Source organism: Misgurnus anguillicaudatus, chromosome 20 (genome assembly GCF_027580225.2).
Source record: "Misgurnus anguillicaudatus chromosome 20, ASM2758022v2, whole genome shotgun sequence".
In the NCBI taxonomy this organism is placed as follows: domain Eukaryota; kingdom Metazoa; phylum Chordata; class Actinopteri; order Cypriniformes; family Cobitidae; genus Misgurnus; species Misgurnus anguillicaudatus.
In genome coordinates this window covers 29,175,199-29,196,222 of record NC_073356.2, presented here as the reverse complement: position 1 = coordinate 29,196,222, position 21,024 = coordinate 29,175,199, and the positions used below count along the sequence as shown (strand labels likewise).

The window sequence follows — 21,024 nt, the reverse complement described above, 5'->3', positions numbered from 1 at the left end:
AGTATGTACTTCTAGGATACCAATGTGTACTTTTTGGAAAGGTACCACCCTAGTGACATATTTTGAACCTTCATGGACCTTTTACCTGAGAGATGTTTTTACATTGAATATCTTAACCATTATACAAAAATAACAAAACAAACACTTTCCTAGTGCAAGAGTCCACTGTTTACTGTGCTTCATAATTAGATTGAATATGGGCGCCATATGTGACCCTGGACCTTTTGAATTATTTTTACTTCATCTGGAAGCTGAATAAATAAGCTTTGATATGGTTTGTTAGGATAGGACAATATTTGGCTGAGATACAACTATTTGAAAATCTGGAATCTTGTGGTGCAAATAAATCGAAATATTTAAAAAAAACAATCGCCTTAAAAGTTGTCCAAATGAAGTCTTTAGCAACACCTATTACTAATGATATATCTAGTAGAAATATTTATGGTTTATTTATAGTAATGATATATTTATTGTAGAAAATTTACTAAATATCTTCATGGAACATGATTTTTACTTAATATCCTAATGATATATATATATTAATATATAAATAAATATTTATTTTTGGTTTTGTTGTCCCAGGTCACATATGTTGGACTTCTGGTCTAGCGATTGTGTGCATTAAAACTTCCTGTTTAATAATAATAATAATAATATCACGTATATACATCCAGACTCACACAGTGATACATAAAAGATATTAATAAATACTGACAAGCACATAAGGGGTAGTGTAATGTTATTGCAAGAATATTAGAACCAACCTGGTTTTAAAAAAAACAATGACGCGACTTGGATGTCTTAACTCTTGAATCAACACATTAGCATGCTTATATACATTAGTATATGCAATTGTATGCCCAAAAGGAGGTATAAATAGCTTTTTCTATACAACCAGAAGTATGCAGACAATGGCATCCCAGAACTTCACAGGCCATCTTGTGCACCTACATCCAATTTCACATAAAGACAACTATTTTTTATGTTAAAACAAGCATGTGGCTTGGTGTTTAAATGTATAGAGTGTGAGTGTTTACATCTGTGCATTATTGCTTTGTGCACTTTCATTAAAACAACAACAAAATTGATTTAAACAATCATAAAAATGATAAAAGCTTTCTACACAGACTACAAATGCCCTTCTCATTTCCCAAGAGATGCAGTAAAAAATAATAAGATCGAAACATGTATTTAAAGTGGTCAGCATTAAAACTTTCAGACGCCATTTTGGATCCTCATACATTATGTAGCCCACTATGTGTGACACATTGTAGGGTGCAAAACAAATTGCAAACACGAGGAGCGTCCCGAGAGCCAGTCCGATGGACCGGAGCTTGCGATGACGTCCGATTAGAGGAAGTTTTAACAAAATGCGAATGGCATTGATGTAACAAAAGCAACAAATGATGAGGGGTATGCAGAAATAAAACACTGCAGCGATCAGTCGCATTGTAAGCAAATCTTTGAGTTGCCTGTTGATAAAGTTACTGTGACAACTTTGAGGATCTGTGATGTTTTCTGCTTCGAAATCAATGTAAACGGCCTTGTAAGACATTGCCGCAATCCCTATTACCAACATCCACATGGCAACACTTATTAGTATCGTAAAAGTAATTCTCCTCGGACTCCTGTATTTGACTGGAAAAGCCACGCACACGTAACGCTCAGCGCTAATTCCTGCCAAAAACAGGCAACTACTGTAAATTGGCAGGAAGAAAGTGAACAGATGAATGGGACACAGGATATACGGCATCTTCCAGATCATGTTATCTGCAGCCTCTTTCATCTTCAGAGGTAGGAAGATGAGGAAGATGAGGTCTGAAATCACAAGGTTCAACATGAAAATGTCAATAGGGATAGGTTTACTCCGGATCTTGCGAATGCAACAGCAGAATGCAAGTAATGCATCAGGGAAGCCGATCAGGAAAGTAATGATGTATATGGAGAGATATACTCTTGCGTCTTCAAACATTGTTGCATGCAGCAGTGTTCGTCACTTTGGATTTTTTTTTTTTCAATTATTTACAGCACCTATAACACAGAAGAAAAGTTCTGCAAAATTTGTAAACATTAAGTCTAACAGTTATAGAAGTATTTTGATGTACACTACAGGTCAAATGTTTTAGGTTACTTGACTGAAATGTCTCGAATTATCTTTACACTGTTTGATCTAAAAGTGTATCCTTGAATGTTTGAAATTAAAAATGCTAGTTTTTTTTCTACCCAGCATTGGTTCAAAAAAGGACTTTTTGAGCCAACGCTGTGTTTTAAAATAATCTAACGTAGTTTTCTAGACAAAGATTTTATTGTGGCAACATATTAATTTATTTCATTGCAAAACCAAATTTTTATTTCAAATTGTTTCTAAATTGGTGACTTGGACTAAATATTAAAGCGTAACTAAACCCCTGGTCAGAGCCTGACTCCACCCACTGGCAATATTTGAAAAATGCAAGAAAAGTGGGCAGATCCCAACGGAGATAGTGGGGACGAACTAAGCTCGTACCAAGCATGTGGTGAGATCGTAACAAGGGCGTGGTGAGCTTGAACCTGCTTACGTCACAAGTTACTTTTTGGACCCAACATCCAATAGGAAAATTCAACTGCAGTAGCCACCGTTCAACCTGAAGAGGGCAGCACTCAGACGTTTTTAGACCATATATTGTAGTATTGAAACACTTTATATCCAAATGTCAAAAAACTTACTAAAATCAATGAACAGCACTAATAAAGCATCATTATTACAGATCATTAACTAAAAAAAGTTGGTTAAGGGTTTAGTTACTCTTTAAAGAAAGCACAGCTAATAAAAACCCAGAATAGATGTGAACATTTGTTACATTTGTGTTATTAGTTTTTATGAGTTTACCCTAAAATGTAAAGATATAAATAAAAATGAGTAAGGAACCCTAAATGTTGACTAGTAGTGATACAAGTAATGGTTAAAATTTATTTAAAAAATGACATATTACAGAAACTATACAACTGTACTATAGACTATGTAAATTTGTTGCAATGCTATCGTGTTGTTATCAGTAAATGTAAACGTTACTGTACATTGAAACTTAGTGAAATAATGATATATCAAGAAATTGTATTTATAAGTATCAGAAAATATACTGAGACCTACTCACCAAGACTCCAGGCTTTTTTCTCACTTCAGGCAACACTTCTCATGCAGTAACATGCAACATTTGTTTACAATTTGCTTATCATGTCATCAGGCCTGTTATTTTTCCTGGGAGGTTACTTATTGCAAACCACATAAACTACCACATGGGTTTTGTCCACTGTTTTGTGTGAAGTCCATTGTTGTGTACTTGATAGATGTGTGTGGCCAGATATTTATTTAATTTAAGTGAACAGAAAGAATATGCACATCTGACTGGTTCTGGACATCAGTTTGGCCTTTACAATTAATAGCATATAGGATCAGCTATGTCTGACTTTCAAGGGTTTTTTCTCCCAAGGACTTGTTATAATGTGTTATAAGAGTCACTTTTATGTATTTATCTCAAAAGTAAAGGTAAAAAAGCTCTTACTGAGGTAAAAAGTACACTAATTGTTCCATATTAGGAGTTTTTAAATGGTACTGCCCCAGTGAACACTATTGTACCGTTTTGTTAAAGGAATAGTCTAGTACTCATTTTCAATATTAAACTATGTTATTACCTTGGCTAAGAATTGTTGATACATCCCTCTATCGTCTGTGTGTGTGCGCGTGGGCGCTGGGGCGCGCTGCTACACTTCGATGGCATTTGGCTTGGCCCCATTCATTCAATGGTGCCAGTCGGAGATGGAGTTGGAGGTGACCAGACACATCAACGTTTTTCCTGTTTGGGACGAGTAGTTATACAAAAAAGTTTGGTGGTACAAAATAAAACGTAGCGCTTTTCTAAGCGGATTTAAAAGAGGAACTATATTTTATGGCGTAATAGCACTTTTGGGAGTACTTCGACTCTGCGCAGTAACACTCTCCCTCTCCCATTATGAGAGGAAGAAGGGGAGCGGATTTTTCCAGTAGCGCCTCACTGCAGAACACGACATCCAGGGGGCGGGGTTGGATTCAGATCCAGGGGCGGGGCTGGATCCAGATCCAGAGATCCCATTGGACGACAGTTTTACCACAAGACACGTCATACACGTGTTGCTGCGTTACCATTTCCGCATTAACTCGTAACGTAATTAAGTTATTCTTTTGACATAAAAACGAACTTTACTTATGACTACAATAAAAGTAGTGCCTTTAGGGTGAAATGTAATTTTTTTGCTATAATGTTTTGGATTAAAACATTTCGGGTAAGCCTACGAGTAATCTTACCACATGCAGTTTAAGACCTATGAATGAATACAGTATAAATATGCATAATTATTAAAATATATAGGCTATGGCATGTTATTTAGAAATTAATAAATTGAATGTTTATCTTTTATGGATGTTAACGCGTCTTTGCTTACAGCCAATAGGAAACAGGTTTCCCTCATAGATGGTTTACTTTTTTTATTTGCTAATGAAAGATATCAAATACATTTGTTTTTATATTTACTCGTATAGGAAAAGCTTTGTAATAAGTTGGATAATGTACAAATAAATCCATTCAGTGATTTCACATTGTCAGGAACGTGTCCTTCCCGTTACACCTAACTGTGATACTTTCTAAATTATGAATCTTTCTTGACTATATTATTAATCAAACGTACACTTAAACTGATAAGAGCAAACGTTGGCGACCACAGGTTGCGGGCTGCAACAACGCAAATATACTGGTTCATTTGGCGGAACAAAGTATATAAAGTGGGAGGAGTTGGATCTAGATCCAACCCCGCCCCCTGGATGTTGTGTTCCGCAGTGAGAACCATCTCGATTTTTCAGGCGAGTTGAAGTGCTCCCAAAAGTGCTATTACGCCATACAATATAGTTACTCTTTTAAATCCGCTTAGAAAAGCGCTACGTTTTATTTTGTACCACCAAACTTTTTCGTATAACTACTCGTCTTAAATAGGAAAAACGTTGATGTGTTTGGTCACTTCTAACTTTATCTCTAAATGGTACCATTGAATGAATGGGGCTAAGCTAAATGCTATCGAAGTGTAGCAGCACGCTCCAGCGCTTACGTGCACGCACACAGATGATAGAGGGATGTATCAACTCTTCTTAGTTAAGGTAATAACAGTATGTTATATAAGGTAATGGCACACAGGATGTTTGTCATCCAAATAAAATGTGACAGCCTATTAAGAGTCTCTTTGTATTTTAAAACAATATTTTCTATAAAATCAGACTGAAATGCATACTTTTTTATTGCATCTTTTAATTTGATGAGTCCTCTGCATTGTTTCAGAAATTCAGATAAAAATCAAAACGCTTTACATGAAAACAAGCATTTGGCCTAGTGCCAAAACATATAAAAAGTAAGTGTGCTTGTTTAACAAAATGGCATGTTAGCATGGCCGATACCTTTACATGTTTGTTATGTGCAATTTCATCAAGACAAAAACAACAAAGATCCCTTTAAATAATTATACAGATGAATTTTTTTTAACAGACTTTAAATGACGTTCTCATTTTTCGAGAGATGCAGTAAAAAATTATAAGATCAAAACATGCATTTAAAGTGCTCAGCATTAAAGATCTCTTGTCTTATTGTGATGTACTGAAGGGTGCAAAACAAGTGTCCCAAGGGCCAGTCCGATGGCAAGGAGCCTGTGACGAGGTCTTATAAGAGGAAGTTTTCACAAAATCCAAATGGCATTGATGTAACAAATGCAGCAAATAGTGAGGGAAATGAGGAAAAACAGAACTGCAGCTGTCAGCCGCAATATAAGGACATCTCTAAGCCGATTTGGTTTAAAGTTTGTGTAACACTTTTGAGGTTCTGCGTGGTTGGTAGGCTAATATTTTCTGCTTCAGAAGAACTGGTGGACGCAATCTTAATATTAAGTATTATAGCTACTACAAACATTATCCTGATGGCAACATATATTAGTATCGTATAAGTGATTTTCCTCTGACTTTTATATTTTACTGGAAAAGCCACGCACACGTAACGCTCAGCGCTAATCACAGCCAAAAACTGACTGCTGCTGTAAATTGGTAAGAAGAAAGTGAACAGATAAAGGGGACACAGGATATATGCAGCATGGCATCTTCCAGATCATGTTATCTGCAGCCACTTTCATCTTCACAGGAAAGAAGATGAGGAAGATAAGGTCTGAAATCACAAGGTTCAACATGAAAATGTCAATAGAGATACAGCAGAATGCCAGTACTGCATCAGGGAAGCCGATCAGGAAAGTAATGATGTATATGGAGAGATAAATTGTTGCTGGTGTGTCTTCAAATATAATAAATAATGTGTACGGCTGTCAGGATTGTCTTTGTGATTATGTGCATGTGTTCTCTGTTAATTTGAGTTATGAATCACTCAAATTACTTGAACAAATTCCTATTTGTTACCTTAGTAGTTAACCCCACCTTTTTTCTCCTGTTTCAATTCAGTTTTTTTTTTTTTTTTGGTCTAGTGTGTGACTTATTTCTATTTATAAATATCCTGTTATATATCACATATAGTTTGTTTTTGTTTTTAAACACTTGCATTAGATTAAATGCGTATGAGCTTTTTCATCTAGGTCTAGTAAAATGTCCCTAGGGGCACCTTATAGTATGTCATGAATATTACTTTGGACATTTGTCCCCCACAAATACTGTATATCTAAACCAACACACAAACACATAAAGCCAAGTATTTCTAAGTATAAATCTGTCTACATTAGCAGCTGTTGTGGCTTCTTTTGGGACTTACCAAGAATATTTTTTCCCATTATCTGTCCTCGAAAATCAATGTCTACCTAGAATACACATTTCTGTGACAGCCACCTGGACAATGCAGCACAAAAAAATTATATTTTAACAGTAAACAGCAAGTTGGATCCTTACAGAAAAGTCACATGAATTTCACATGTGAAATGTGTGTTTTTGGAACATTTTTGTGTGAATCCCATGTGAGACCCATGTGATCACATCACTAAAAATATGCAGCATGAAGTTAAAACAACTTGGTTTTGCAAGTTGATTCAACCTACTATTTTAAGTTTTGGCTTAAAAAATTGACATAACTTATTAAATCAAGTTGAAATTGTTTAATTTAATGTTTTAAGTTAAAGTAACATAGAAATGTTGATTTGACAACAATGCTGCAAATTTTTTACAGTGTGGGAATTCATGGGATTCACACAAAAATGTTTCAAAAACACACATTTTACTTGGTTTTTTTTCACATGTGAAATTGATGTTGTTCACACGTGATCACATGTGAAATTCATGTGTTTTTTTCTGTAAGTAAATAAAATGAATTTGTGATTAAATAATGATACAAGTAGTAGTTAAAGTTATCACGAAAATTACAAATCATACAAATGCAACATTATATTCTACAATTGTTGCACTGCTATTATCACCTTGTGGTCAGGTTACTGCAATTGTTAAATTGTTGTACACTAAAACTTGACATTATGTTCATGTTTAAAAAAATCTGCCATATTCAGAAGACCCAATATAAATCTCAATATAGATAACACACAACTCACCTAGGCTTCAGGCTTCCTTCTCATTTCATCCAGTAACATTTTACATCCAGTAGCGCAACATCTATTTATCATGTCATCAGCATTAAATTTTAGTAACGTGTCTAATTGCAAACTAGATCATGTGAACAGAAGTCAACTGTTTTGTATTTTATGATCAAGACAAAAACACGAAGAAAGTGTTTACAAAAATAATGTGATACATTATTAAATATATATATATATATATATATATAAATATATATATATATATAAATATATATATATATATATATATATATATATATATATATATATATATATATATATATATATATATATATATATATATATTATATAATATATTATACAGTTATGGTCATGGAATAAATCTTTCATGAAACTGGAGAGATGAACCTGTAATCCCAATAAAATTATTTGGATGTTGCATTCCATACACTACAGAAAATTGGTATATAAAAATATAGATTATGCATTTGCATACACATACACCAACACCCAGAAGCCTTATAAGAGCAATTAAAATGATGGTAACATTTTACAAGGCATTGTTAAACACAATAACAACAGTTACAATAGCAGCGTGCTTATAATGCATTCTAAACAAGTGGCTTATAAGAACAATTAATTTCATTATTAACATACAATCCCATCAGTCCTGAGGCTAAATAGACATATTCATATTATTTTACAAGACACAAATGGTATTATTTACACAAATAGTATTATTTTACAAGAACATGTATTTTCATTCTTGCCTTCCTGCTTGCATTTCATCCAACTTTCTTTAATGATCACAAATACATTGTTACATATCTTTATCCTTCCCTTGTAAGACCAGGTTTTTTTGGGCAGGAGGCTTCAACTAAAGTTATAAGGCTCCTCGCAGGGCATTGTCCACAAGTAGTTCGAGCATCAACAGGTTAAATAAACCTCACTTTTAAGTAAGATTGACTTTTTGTTGCCCTAAATATGTCATTTGTAAGTTGTTTTGCTTACTCTTGGTTTGCCTTGTTTAGATTCTGTCCCCCTCTTGCGTAGTCCCTTGATGGTTCCTGGAAGAAGTTCCCTTACTGAGGTGCTGATGCCACGACCTGTATCTTGATTGTGGTCCTCGCCTATTGCACAGTCTGTCAGCTAATTCCTTTGGTGTCCATGGTGACAGCATCAGCATGATCACAGGCTCCAAAAAGACGTTGCAAGAGCTTGTAAGCATTGCTTCGCTTCTCCATTCCACATTAGTGTATAAAACAAAGCCCACCACGTGAGAGATGTTGTAGGGTCCATAGCAGACCACAAACACCACCAGCGTTGAAATTGCAATCCCGAGCACCCTCCGTTTACCCACAGAAGCAGGAGCGCCTGACAAGCACCACGCATCGCAGTGTGCAGAACGCAGACACAATCAAAGGAAACAAGAAAAGAACAACAGACATTTCCAGTCGTAGGGGCACCAAAAGTCTCAACTGCTCCCGGGTGAAGTTTTCATAGCATGTCGAGACGTTCAGGTTTGAAAAGGAAACAAAATGCCCTCCTCCTTCCGCAAAAAAACCAAAACCGAGATGTAAAAGCACCAAAGCCCACAAGATACAACTCACCAGCCAAGACGTTCGTGCTCTGCGGTAAATCTTGTAGGTTATGGGAAAGGCGATGCTTAGATAGCGACCCACGACCACTGCTGTAAGCAGCAGGCTGCTCCCGTAAAGCGAGGCGAAGAGAAAGAAGCTGTAAATGGGACACACCACAGCTGGAAATGCCCAGCCTTGAAGGACCGTCTCAGTTACTTTTACGGGCATCCACGAGACTAGAGCCAAATTTGCTACGCACAGGTTGAGAGCGTAAACTACATTGGGGGTGGCACCGTGTTTTCGAGCTTTGCGGATGTAGATAAAAAGAACAAGGAGGTTGGCGGGAAGTCCAAGGAGGAATGTGACGATATAAACCACCAAAGAGATGCAGATGGACACATTCACCTCCATCCTCAGATCATCAACCTAAGATCCAGTTCATAGATTTTCTTTATGTAGGCATTCCCTAAGTATTCAACAGAAGAATAGCGGTTCTTGAAAGTTTCAAAGTTTATCCATTGCTTCATCTGTCTTCCACTCTGCATGGAGAAAAATACAATGAAAAGCTGATTTGCATAAATGTTCTCATTTATTGGACAGACAAAAAGTAGGGAGTGGAACAATAAGGGTGTAAACATAAGGAGGGGTCTTCAATATGGGCGGTTCATTCATCTAGGAGTCTCATGTTGCCTTAGTTGCCCTTTACTAATGCAATAATAGAAAGGCCAGGACAAGCCTCTTTAGTGAAATGATTCAGAATAATTGGGCTATGCAGGAAGTCGTGCTCATTCAGCCACGATTCTTACTTTAATGGGTTAAACCATTAAAGCTGTAAAATCAGTCAAACACTGTTATTGACATAGAGATGCTCACGCTAAGGAATAATGATGGTGCGCATACAAGGGACTAATGTTACATTTGAGTCCGTCTGACATGTTTTCTTTTCATTGAGACATTTTTACCACGGCCTTAAGGGCTCGACAGTGGATTTGCGACTAAAAATAAATGCGTGGGAATTGAAACATGAACCTAGTAAGCGCACGTGTGCGAATGGTGAGACACAAACACAGAATTAGTCGAGAAATACCATTTTAATCTAGAATGGCAGAAAACATTCCCGTTGCTCATTTTTGTGCATAACTTAATAATGTTTTGCAAGTACTGCGAAGAGCAACAAGCGGGGAATTTTAAAATTGTTACAATTCTCACCTCGAGATGCCCTTCCACATTTCGCGTCTTTTGCGCACGTAAGTTTATTATTTTATATGTAGACGCCCGGCAAGTGCGCTCAAACAGGGTGTGACGTGCGTGCTCCTTTCTTCAGTCGGCGCAGCGGCGAGATTAAAATATTTCATCGTGTAGGCTAAACATCATTCCGTTACCGTATCAACTTGAGATGGAACAGCTGATAGTATACAAGGACCCCGGGCCAGAGCTGTACGATCTGTATGATCATATTTGACACAAGGGGAAAAAAATGAATGGAGACGCATTACTGTATCGACGTGTGAATGACCCCATATAGTATACAGAAACACTGTAAATCTCAATGACATGCCTCTGTGCAGTGCAGAGATGCATATCGCGAGAGAATTTAAGGGCACGGGAACCTGTGGACTGCTGAGCAAGACGACCTGCTTACCAAAGCCGCTGATAAGTAATATTATTTTTTAGTTTTTAAACAAAGAAGTATTTTATTATAGAGGTGTTCTTACAGTTTAAAATATGAATTATTACAATTATTAAAATAATTTTAAAAGTATAGGCCAATTTTTTTCGGTTAATTTGTCCTTTCTAAATCAAAGTAAGAGGCTCGAAAATTCTGTCAATATCACGTAATTATAATATATAATTATAAATTATATATTCGGTGAACCTTCTTTTTTCAAAAACTCATTGCTTCTTAACCCCCTCAGACCTGGTTTTTCAGGCGTTTAATCAGTGTGCCTTATTTTATTTTTATTTTTTAATGAATAAATCATATTCAATAATTTTTCAAATTAAATAAAAACATTGCCTACATACATTAATACATTTAACAGCTTTTCATTCACGTTTATTTGACAGGGACAATGCAATAAATAATTGGACCAAATTATAGGCACAAGGCTAATTTACATCTGTTGGCCCTGGACAGGAATTGATGCTATAGGTCCAAATAAAAAGTAAAAGTACTTTCTTGTTAATCAGATTATAAATAGATTTTAGGTATTGCTGCTTAACTTCTAATAGCAAAATTTGGATTAATGGTTTATAATCACTATATTTACATTTATGTATACTAAACTTTGCCAATAAAAGTAACAAATTAATCAAATAATATAATATTCCTTATTTAATGACATATCGTAAAAACAAATATAAAGATTTTCAAAACAAAGTTGAAAGCTGGGCAAAATATGATCTCTAACAAAAGAGCAAGGACGACTCCAAAACAAATGAAAAAAGTTTTTGTATGTTGACCACAAAAAGTATAAAACATGTCAATGTCACATTTAAATCTGTTTACAAGAAAATATTTATGGGGTAATATTTTTAAATGAGTTTAAAAGAGATTTCTTTTACTTTATTTGTTAATAAATATTTATGAGGTAATTTTCAAATTCTAGAGAAAGAGCCTAAACCGCCTTATTTTGATTGGTTGATCTGCATTTTATTGGTTTAAACCACAAAACATGTGATGTCCATTCCAGTGGACAAAGGGTCTGAAGGGGTTAACGTACCCACGCAGTCGTTCATCCAAATCTCACTGTAAAAAAATTCCGTAGAAATTACAGTGTTACTTGCAGCTGGTTGCCAGTAACTTACTGTAGATTTAAATGTATGTTATTTACTGGCAACATTTTGTTCAAAGTTAAATGATCATTAAACATTAACAAGTCTTTGTCTTTACAGAGTAAAACTAGAATAACAGCATCAAGCAAAGCATTCTGGGAAACAAAATCTGAAGCAAAAAACAGAAAAAGGTTGATGAGGATTTCTGGCTCCCAGAATGCTATAAAGACTTGTTAATATTTAATATTTATTTAACTTTGAACAATTTCTTGCCAGTAAATAACATGAATTTAAATCTACAGTAAGTTACTGGCAAACAGCTGCAAGTAACACTGTAATTTTTACGGATTTTTTTTACTTAAAATTATTAGGGATGCACCGATAGGATTTTTTTGGGCCGATACCGATTCCGATTTAAACAGAAAACTTCTGGCCGATACGATGCCGATACCGATATTAAACACTTGTATACAATACCATGCAGTTGGTCTATTAGCTAGTTTATTTCTGCATCAAATTATTTTTACTGAACATGGATTGGATCTAATTAACATTTAACTGACCAACATAATAAGAGAGGCACATATTAAGCTAAAACAATTATAATAAGGCAGCATGAGGTGGTTTTTGCTATTCAGCATTTATTTTATTAACAACATTAACTCATGTTTTACATAATGGATTTCTTTATGCAGTTAATTAATAAACAATCGGTATCGGCCTTTCTCGTGCTATTGCCGATATGCCGATGGTTTCAAAATCATCAAAAATCGGCCTATAAATATCGGTGGCCGATACATCGGTGCATCACTAAAAATTATGGTGCGGTTCAATCGATTCTGAAATCAATTCTGGCCTCGGGTCATTCTGAAGTTCACCCACAAATAAAAAGTCATCATTTACCCACTCTCAAGTTGTTTCAAATCTGTCTTTCCTGTTCTGAACATAATGAAAGATATTTGTAATCAAGCAGGAAAAAGGAAGCACCATTGACTTAGTAGGACAGAAAAATCAATGTAATAGATATGTCAATAGTGCTCAAAAACAGCTTGGGTACAAACATTGCTCTAAATGTCTTCTTTTGTGTTCAGCAGAAAGACATTTATAAAGGTTTGTAACAACTTCAAGATGAGTAGGCCTAAATAATGATAGAATTTTCATTTTTGGGTAAAATATCCCTTTATATGCTACATAAAACTGGATATAAAATTTTACATTTAATGTCAGAAGAAAATTGCCCAAAAGCCATCACTGGCACAGTACCCTTTAAATGGCCCAAATATGTACTACAGTACCTGTGAGATACCAATATGTATCTTTGAGGTACCATATGTGTCTTTTAGGTAGTAATATGCACCCTTTGTACTTTTTGAAAGGGTGCCATCCCAGTGACCGCTTTTGTATTATTTTTCGGAGAATGTATGAGTGTGTGATGAATATATAAAATGAACAAAACTGAAGAGTTGTCTGTACCTTCATATCAATATTTCATTTCAGATTAATGTAAATATGGAAAAGAAATTATTAGCAAATTATTTGTGAAGCAAAGGATATTGATGAAACATGAAATTTAAGCATAAATTAGTTATTGGATTAGGTGTCAGGTCAGAATTTTATGTATATAATGTATATATAATTCTCAAAACATCAACTCACACAAAATATTTTCATAACTTATGTGATCCTGTCTGTGAAATGCAAGCTAAAGTAGATTAGAAGCATTATAGTTTAATTTCATTCATTGATTTCAATCTTTGACATGACCTTACGCTGTCAATATTAAAGATACCAAGGTTATATTTTAACAGAATGTTCTTTAATTTATGTAGGATGATTTTATGTAGAAAACTCACAAAAAATTACTGGGTTTGTCAGGAAGGTCACAAATGCACCTAAAAATTATTAATTCTATTATATTATTTCTATATAAGAGCAACAACAAATTAACACATTTCGTTTACAAACAAAATAAAGCAAACACCCATAATGTAAATGATAGAATATAGCAAAACATAACAGCATTCAAATACTTACTGATTATCGTGAGCAGTTTTTACAGTACAGCACAGTAATATTTGCCAAACATTAAACTGCACTGGGGAAACCTTCCTCATTCTCTATTTTATTTTACACAAACACTCCCATTAAGAGACATTAAAAGCTTTAAGTCTGGTTGTTAACAGCACTGAACCTGATCATCATTGGATGCGTATGTTGGTTTTGGATCACAGTGCTGAGTGTGTGTATGTTTTTATGTGAGTTTTATGTTGGTTTTATTTGTGTGGATGGATGTGGAGTGTGTTTTACCTTTCTTTTATCTGTTTAATCGCTCCAGTCAAAGTCCAGTCTAAATACATACATCATATCATATGACATAAGCTTCCCTTTCGTCAAATAAAATAAAACGTGTTGACAGATGGACTAACAACCTTGTTGGAAAGGACTGTGAAAACAAGGCAATTTAACCACAGATAATTCATGCGTAATTTGCTATGAGCTAAGAAAATAAAATAAAATATTATCGTAACTATTAAAAAGCTGTTATTCTGTTTTATTTGTTAGATGTTTGCTCCTCTCGTCATCGCCAGAATGTGACCTTACTCAGTCAATATTAAAGATATCAAGGTTATATTTTCACAAAATTATCTTTACATTATGCAGGATGATTTATGTAGAAAACAGTAAATCACAAAAAGAAATGCTTTAGCTTGGTTTTCATAGACTAATAAAATAGATAACTAGAAATGCAGGAAAAATGGAAATTCTGTTGTGAAAATCCTATGTTGTTTTATTTTATATTTTACTGTTTAATTCTTGTTTAACTTCGCAATGAGATTTAAAATGTTTAGTCGAGTTGTTCACAACTCTGGATTTCACTTAAAAACCATTAAGTTACACAACCTGATCTGCCTCACTGCTTCCAAGTGACACATGAAGAGTTTGATTATTGACATAACCAACAACACACCTATTTATAGTCTTATCTATATGCATTATTATATTGTAGGGATGCATTGCACACATAGGCAGAGCTTGTGGGGGGAGGAGCAGGCCACCCCATTGGCTAAAATGATTTTTTTTAACAAATATACATATTAATAGGTTCTTATACATTTTAAACGTTACTTTAATGCAAGTGCTGCTTACTGATTGTAATTCATTATGGGGTTGTTTCTATGACATATGCATTATCTTAAAGGAGCATTTCACCCGTAGAAACATTAATCTTTATTGAAAGTGTGTCATATTTGTAGTCGAAATGTAACATACATTTCGAATTTGGCGCCTATTTGACCAAGAAAATGGGTGTTCGTAGTCTCACCCCTCAACAAAGATATTGGACTTCCTGCTTTCAATGATGCAATATGATGATTTTTACATCATTGAAAGAAGGAAGTGCAACACTGAAATCTGTATTTCTCCTGTCTCAGCGGCAACTGAGAAAATGATGCATGACCATTCAAAAACATGACTGGGGTTCTAACTATACAAAGCCTAATGCAAATGGGTGACGTGTCCCTTTAAGCCAGGACTAGTCCTTAGTTTAAAGGAGAACACCACCATTTTTTACATTTTTACTTAAACTCAGATGAATTAATAAATACCTATCTTTTTTCAATGTGTGCACTTTTAATCTTTGTACAGCGCTTTGTGGATGTGTTAGCATTTAGCCTAGCCCCATTCATTCTTATGGCTCCAAACAAAAGTTTTATTTTGTGCCACCATACTAACTCATGTAACTATGTAACTGTCTTTAAATAGGGAAAACATGGAAGTGTTTGGTGGCTTCAAAATTCATCCCTCTTTGGAGCCATAGAAATGAATGGGACTAGGCTAAATGCTAACACATTCATGAGGTGCTGTACAACGATTAAAAGTGCACGCATTGAAAAAGATAGATATTATTAATTGGTTTAAGTTAAGGTAAGAACATAGTAAAATATTGAAAAACGGTGGTGTTTTCCTTTAATTATTAAATATAACTAGTTTGAAGAAACATGCCTTTTAAGATATGTCAGTGCAAGTTGTTTTCAGTTTGGACAGCTCTTACATTTATTTTAGTCTAGGACTAGTCCAATCCCTGTCCGAGATACTGCCCCTATGATTTAGGATTAGGGCTGTCAAAAGATTAAATCGCATACAAAATAAAAGTTTGTTTTTGCACAGTATATGTGTGTTCACTGTGAGTAATTATTTTGTATATATAAATACACACATACATGTATACATTTAAGAAAAATTTTAGGCATTTATATTTTTTTAATCTATATTTAATATAAAATATATCTAAATAAAAAAATATATATTATGCAAAAACAAACTATTATTCTGTATGCGATTAGTCGCGATTAATCTTTGTCAGCCCTCTTTAGGGTGCTTCAATATTTGATCACTGTTTATAATAAAAACAGTTACAATTACTGATAAATTCACTGATTATAGTATTTAAAAAATAAAAATAATTCTCATTCTTTACTTCTAACTGTGTGTTATAGTTGCTAAATATAAATTCCACTATCATGTTTTTTTACCTAACATTCAGGCAATGTTATTTTAATGTAGTCAACGGAAATGTTTATAATTTCAATTTCAATTATCTTTAGTTTGCTGTAAAAATCATAACACTTGTTCTGGTGTAGATACTACGACAGACCCCCTCTGGTCCCCCATGCTCAAATGTCAAGCTACTCCTATGGATGCACCAATAATCTGTATAGGCAGAAAACAGCCATTTTTTTCTCTTTATCAAATATCGGCAGATTGCTTAAAAGAGCTGATGATCAGGACAGGGCAGATGTGATTTTAAGTAATCGAACATCAGTATCGACACAGAAACGTTGTATTGTTGAATCCCTATGATACGCTTAGTCACATTTTAGCATTTAGCATCGGCTTCCCACAGCTTTATCAGAAAAGACCCGTGATCCATTTCTGGGTTCAAGACCAAACATTTGGTCTAGACCAAGTTACTCAAGCCAGATCCAGTTTGTGTCTGCCACTAGAGTTGGTTAAGGGAACCACAGCTGAAGAAAGTCTCTCAGTTTGGGTGCTGTTAACCAAAGTGAGACGCTGCCGAGTCTGAATGCTGCGCTGCTCCAATGACAGGGCGTCCTGCTTCCGAGACAGATTCTCCATCATGTGAGCTTCATGCTGCTTCAGAGAGAGTAGAGAGTGTCTGACCAATGACAGGAGAGAAATGTCATGCACACATTCACATATGGCATTGATTTCAAATTTGCATTGTCGTTGTACAATAGCTGATCAGTCGACAACTCAATGCAAAGACATATATAACAACAGACTCACCGGGCCTGTGCTAGTTTCTGTTTCAGGGCCAGAATTGTAGCTTCCAGTTGTTTGGCTTCATCCACCAACCCAAACTGTACCTAGATGTAATGGGTTATGAGACAAACAATTGGTAAACAGGCACAGGCAGCAAATTAAGATATCTTTAGGTGATGTCAGACGAGAATTTGAGTTATGTGACATCCATTCCCTTATATGCAAACACAGAAATTAATGGAAACACAATTGCATGTGTAGATGTTTTAGCCTTTGTGGCATTGCATAGTACAAAACATCTAAAAGTGTGACCTCATCTTTGTGGCTCCTTTTTAGCAGGTTATATGAATTAACAGTTTAAGTTTATGCATCTTCCTATTGCTAAAGTTCAGCTTTGATACAATATTTGCTATTTCATATTTTTCCAAAAACTGACAGAAGAAGGTACCTCATCTCTGCACAGGTCCATACCGGGCCTCTTGGTCCTGTTCTCCAGACGGGTGTGCACCAGCTGTAAAGGTGCCGTCTTGGCCTTCATATCTTCCTCCAGGCCATTGATGTCTTTCTCCAGCTCAACAATCTCATCCTGAGTCTGAAAAATAGTATAAAACAACCATATAGGAATTCCTCGAGAATCCATGACTTACTGAACTACAGGATCAATAATGAAGACTCACAGTTTTCAGCTGCCACTGCAGTTCCTGTTTGGCTTGTTCCTGGTGATGGGTTCGCTTACGGAGAGCAAACTCTACAGCCTTGTGCTGGGCTTCCAAATCATTTTGCACCTAAGAAAGTAGAGGTAGATGGTTCTTACAAATTACAAAAAAAAAACAATGTTATAATATTCAACCTAAAGTTCATATATATGAACTTTTATGAACAAGAGGGCTAAGCTATTAAAGGATTAGTCAATTTTCTTAAAAAAAAATCCAGACAATTCACTCACCACCATGTCATCCAAAATGTTGATTTCTTTTTTGTTCAGTCGAGAAGAAGTTATGTTTTTTGAGGAAAACATTCCAGGATTTTTCTCATTTTAATGGACTTTAATGGACCCCAACACTTAACAGTTTTAATTCAGTTTAAAATTGTAGTTTCAAAGGACTCTAAATGATCTCAAACAAGGCATAAGGGTCTTATCTAGTGAAACGATTGTAATTTTTGACAAGAAAAATAAAAGGTATGCACTTTTAAACCACAGCTTCTCGTCTTCCTCCATTCCTGTGACGTGCCAGCGCGACCTCATGTAATACATCATCACGTCAAGAGGTCACAGATGATGTATGCGAAACTACGCCCCAGTGTTTACAAGCGTGGAGAAACAGGACCGTTCCGATGTTGTTGTATGTCGAATGATACTAATTAATGTCTTTGTGTCAGTTTATTGTTTAAAATGGTCCGCAAATGTACGTTTCATATATGTAACACGTGACCTTTTGGCGTTATTACGCAATTACGTGAGGTCGGCGCGTCACACAGCCGGAGGAAGAAGAGAAGTTGTGGTTTAGAAGTGCATATTTTTTTATTTTTCTGGCCAAAAATGACAATCGTTTTGCTAAATAAGACCCTTATGCCTCGTTTGGGATCGTTTAGAGTCCTTTGAAACTGCAATTTTAAACTGCATTAAAACTGTTATGTTTTGGGGTCCATTAAAGTCCATTAAAATTAGAAAAATCCTGGAATGTTTAAAAAAACATAATTTCTTCTCGACTGATCAAAGAAAGACATCACATTTTGGATGACATGGTGGAGAGTAAATTATCTGGATTTTTTTTAAGAAAATGGACTAATCCTTTAAATCTAAATATCAGGTGTTGCACCTGTGCTCTTGTGAGACTGCTATTCTCTCTTATCTGCATAGAGGTGTGCATCTCATCCTTTGCTCGGGCAACATTGTAGCGGCTGAACTGCTCCCACTGCTGGGGTGTTGTGGAACTGCAACCAAATACAGCATATCTCAGTCCTCTGCATTAACCCTTTCATGAGCACTTATTTCAATATAATCAAAAGCAAATAAGAAGTATCTGGACATTAAGCTCACCCTAGAGGAACTCTAGTGGGGTTGGGCTTCAAGGAGATCTCTGGTGACTGTATTGTGAGAGACAAGCACGACATGTCCACCTCAAGAGCTTCGATTTTATCCTGAAGGTCAATGGTCAGCTGCTGGCGTGCTTCCTGTAGGCGACTGAAAAGATCGGCCAAGATAACTAACTTCAAAGGAGATCTTCCACATATTCATTTTAAAATCCAACCTTTGTCATCCAATACATTTAAAGTGTTTCTATTTACTTACCACAGTTGCTCAAAAGCCTGATCGATGCACTGCTGCAGGACCCGTTGTGCTCCATCAATCACCTCAACTTCTTTCTTAAGCTCAGCTTCCACCGGGTCACTGACCAGCTCCTTTCCACGACGACCTTCCCGCAGGGTCAAGCACTCGGCTGTGACCTCAAGGGGCAGAACGGTGGCTGCCAGGGCACGTTCGGTCTCCTGCTTGGACTTTAACATTGCAATGTTTTAATGCACACTTGAAATGTTTCTTTTCTTTACTGTAGGCCTACATAAGTGTGGATTGGACTTCCTTCTGTTGTGTTAATACTTAGACTTGACTTCAAGAGAATAAAAATGTAGCTGTGTAAGTTTGAGGAACATGTTAATCACCAGAGTAAGAGCCTCCATTTCTGCATCCACTTCCTGTGAACAGGCTTTGAGATTTTCTTTCCAACGTGTGACATCATTGATTCTGTCACTCAGTCGCCGGCTGCTATCATAGTTATCCCAGTTTGTCTGATGAAATGAGACAATAACAGCAAAAGATTTAGCACAGAACAGTCTATTTCGATTTAGTCTGTAAATCTCTTATCTAGTGCATATTTTAACCCTGTCGAACCTGTTACCTTATTGGCAGTCTCATTGCGAAGAACCCTTCCATCCTGACGTAGATCGTGTGAAATGTTTCGCTTGTGCTCAGCAGTTTCGAAGATCTGTTTATTGTTGGTCACCCAGTCAGAAACACTGTAACGCAAAACTTGGCTTTGTGCTCAGTGTGGCCATGTTTGTTGGTATCTGGTATCATAGAAACAAGAGGACAAAAATCATGTTGTAGTAGCTTTGCTATTCTGGGTGATGTTGTCCATATCATTTTACAGTATGTGTTGTGTGAGAACAATTTATTTAACCTTTTCTGGGATTGAAATGAGAGGATAAAAAAGTAGTTCCTTACAAAAATTAACCATAGTTTTACTACAGTTAAAACTAAAAAAAACATGGTTACTGTAGTGGTTTTTCAAAAACCGTTAGTAATGGTAATCAACGCACCAAAAAACATGGTTGCTACACGTTTACCATAATAAAACCATGGTTCATTTTCGTAAGGGGTAGTTTTGGCAAACAAGCAAATGTCTCTGTTTTAATTCTATCCATTTGGTTCAACTGCACATTTGTATTATGCATTGTCTGTAGAGTTTAGTAATAACACAAATTTAAAATAAGCAAATCTATATGTTATGACAGATCAATTTATTTAACCTTTACAAGAGGAAAAATGTGACAAATAAAGACAAAAAGTACTAAAAACAGGCAAATGTTTTTCTATTGTTTTTTTTAATTCTGTCCATTTGATTTAACACTACGTGTTTTGGTATTATTATATATGCAGACTTTAGCAATAATACATGACATCATCAAGGCTAACATATCAGTAGCTTTTAGAAGATCATTAAAAAAAGCACTACATATAAAAGCACTTCATTATATTTTCTTTATCTGCAATTTAAAAGAAATTGTAAAAATAAACTTACATTTACCTAATGCA

At 35.4% G+C, this 21,024-nt stretch overlaps 4 protein-coding genes across 4 annotated transcripts; all 4 read right to left on the bottom strand.

Annotated features, from left to right (window-relative positions):
• Positions 1-812: 812 nt before the first annotated feature.
• LOC129455719 (G-protein coupled receptor 42-like) lies at positions 813-1,997 on the bottom strand. The gene has a single exon (XM_055220483.2). The coding sequence runs from the start codon at positions 1,970-1,972 to the stop codon at positions 1,034-1,036; it is 939 nt and encodes a 312-aa protein (XP_055076458.2). The 5' UTR covers positions 1,973-1,997; the 3' UTR covers positions 813-1,033.
• Positions 1,998-5,445: 3,448 nt separating this feature from the next.
• LOC129454607 (free fatty acid receptor 3) lies at positions 5,446-6,822 on the bottom strand. Its single transcript, XM_073858735.1, is given in 5 exon segments — positions 5,446-5,676; positions 5,679-5,891; positions 5,894-6,140; positions 6,142-6,335; positions 6,804-6,822. Coding segments are annotated over 5 exon segments (810 nt in total). The 3' UTR covers positions 5,446-5,539.
• A 1,123-nt stretch (positions 6,823-7,945) lies between these two features.
• LOC129455718 (free fatty acid receptor 3) lies at positions 7,946-10,768 on the bottom strand. Its single transcript, XM_055220482.2, is given in 3 exon segments — positions 7,946-8,933; positions 8,935-9,691; positions 10,362-10,768. Coding segments are annotated over 2 exon segments (963 nt in total). The 5' UTR covers positions 9,564-9,691; positions 10,362-10,768; the 3' UTR covers positions 7,946-8,599.
• Positions 10,769-16,287: 5,519 nt separating this feature from the next.
• Positions 16,288-20,264, bottom strand: tekt2 (tektin 2 (testicular)). Its single transcript, XM_055220477.2, is given in 10 exon segments — positions 16,288-17,103; positions 17,235-17,314; positions 17,659-17,802; positions 17,888-17,995; positions 19,031-19,145; positions 19,252-19,395; positions 19,504-19,709; positions 19,872-19,997; positions 20,108-20,236; positions 20,238-20,264. Coding segments are annotated over 10 exon segments (1,284 nt in total). The 3' UTR covers positions 16,288-16,898.
• Between the last annotated feature and the right edge of the window lie 760 nt (positions 20,265-21,024).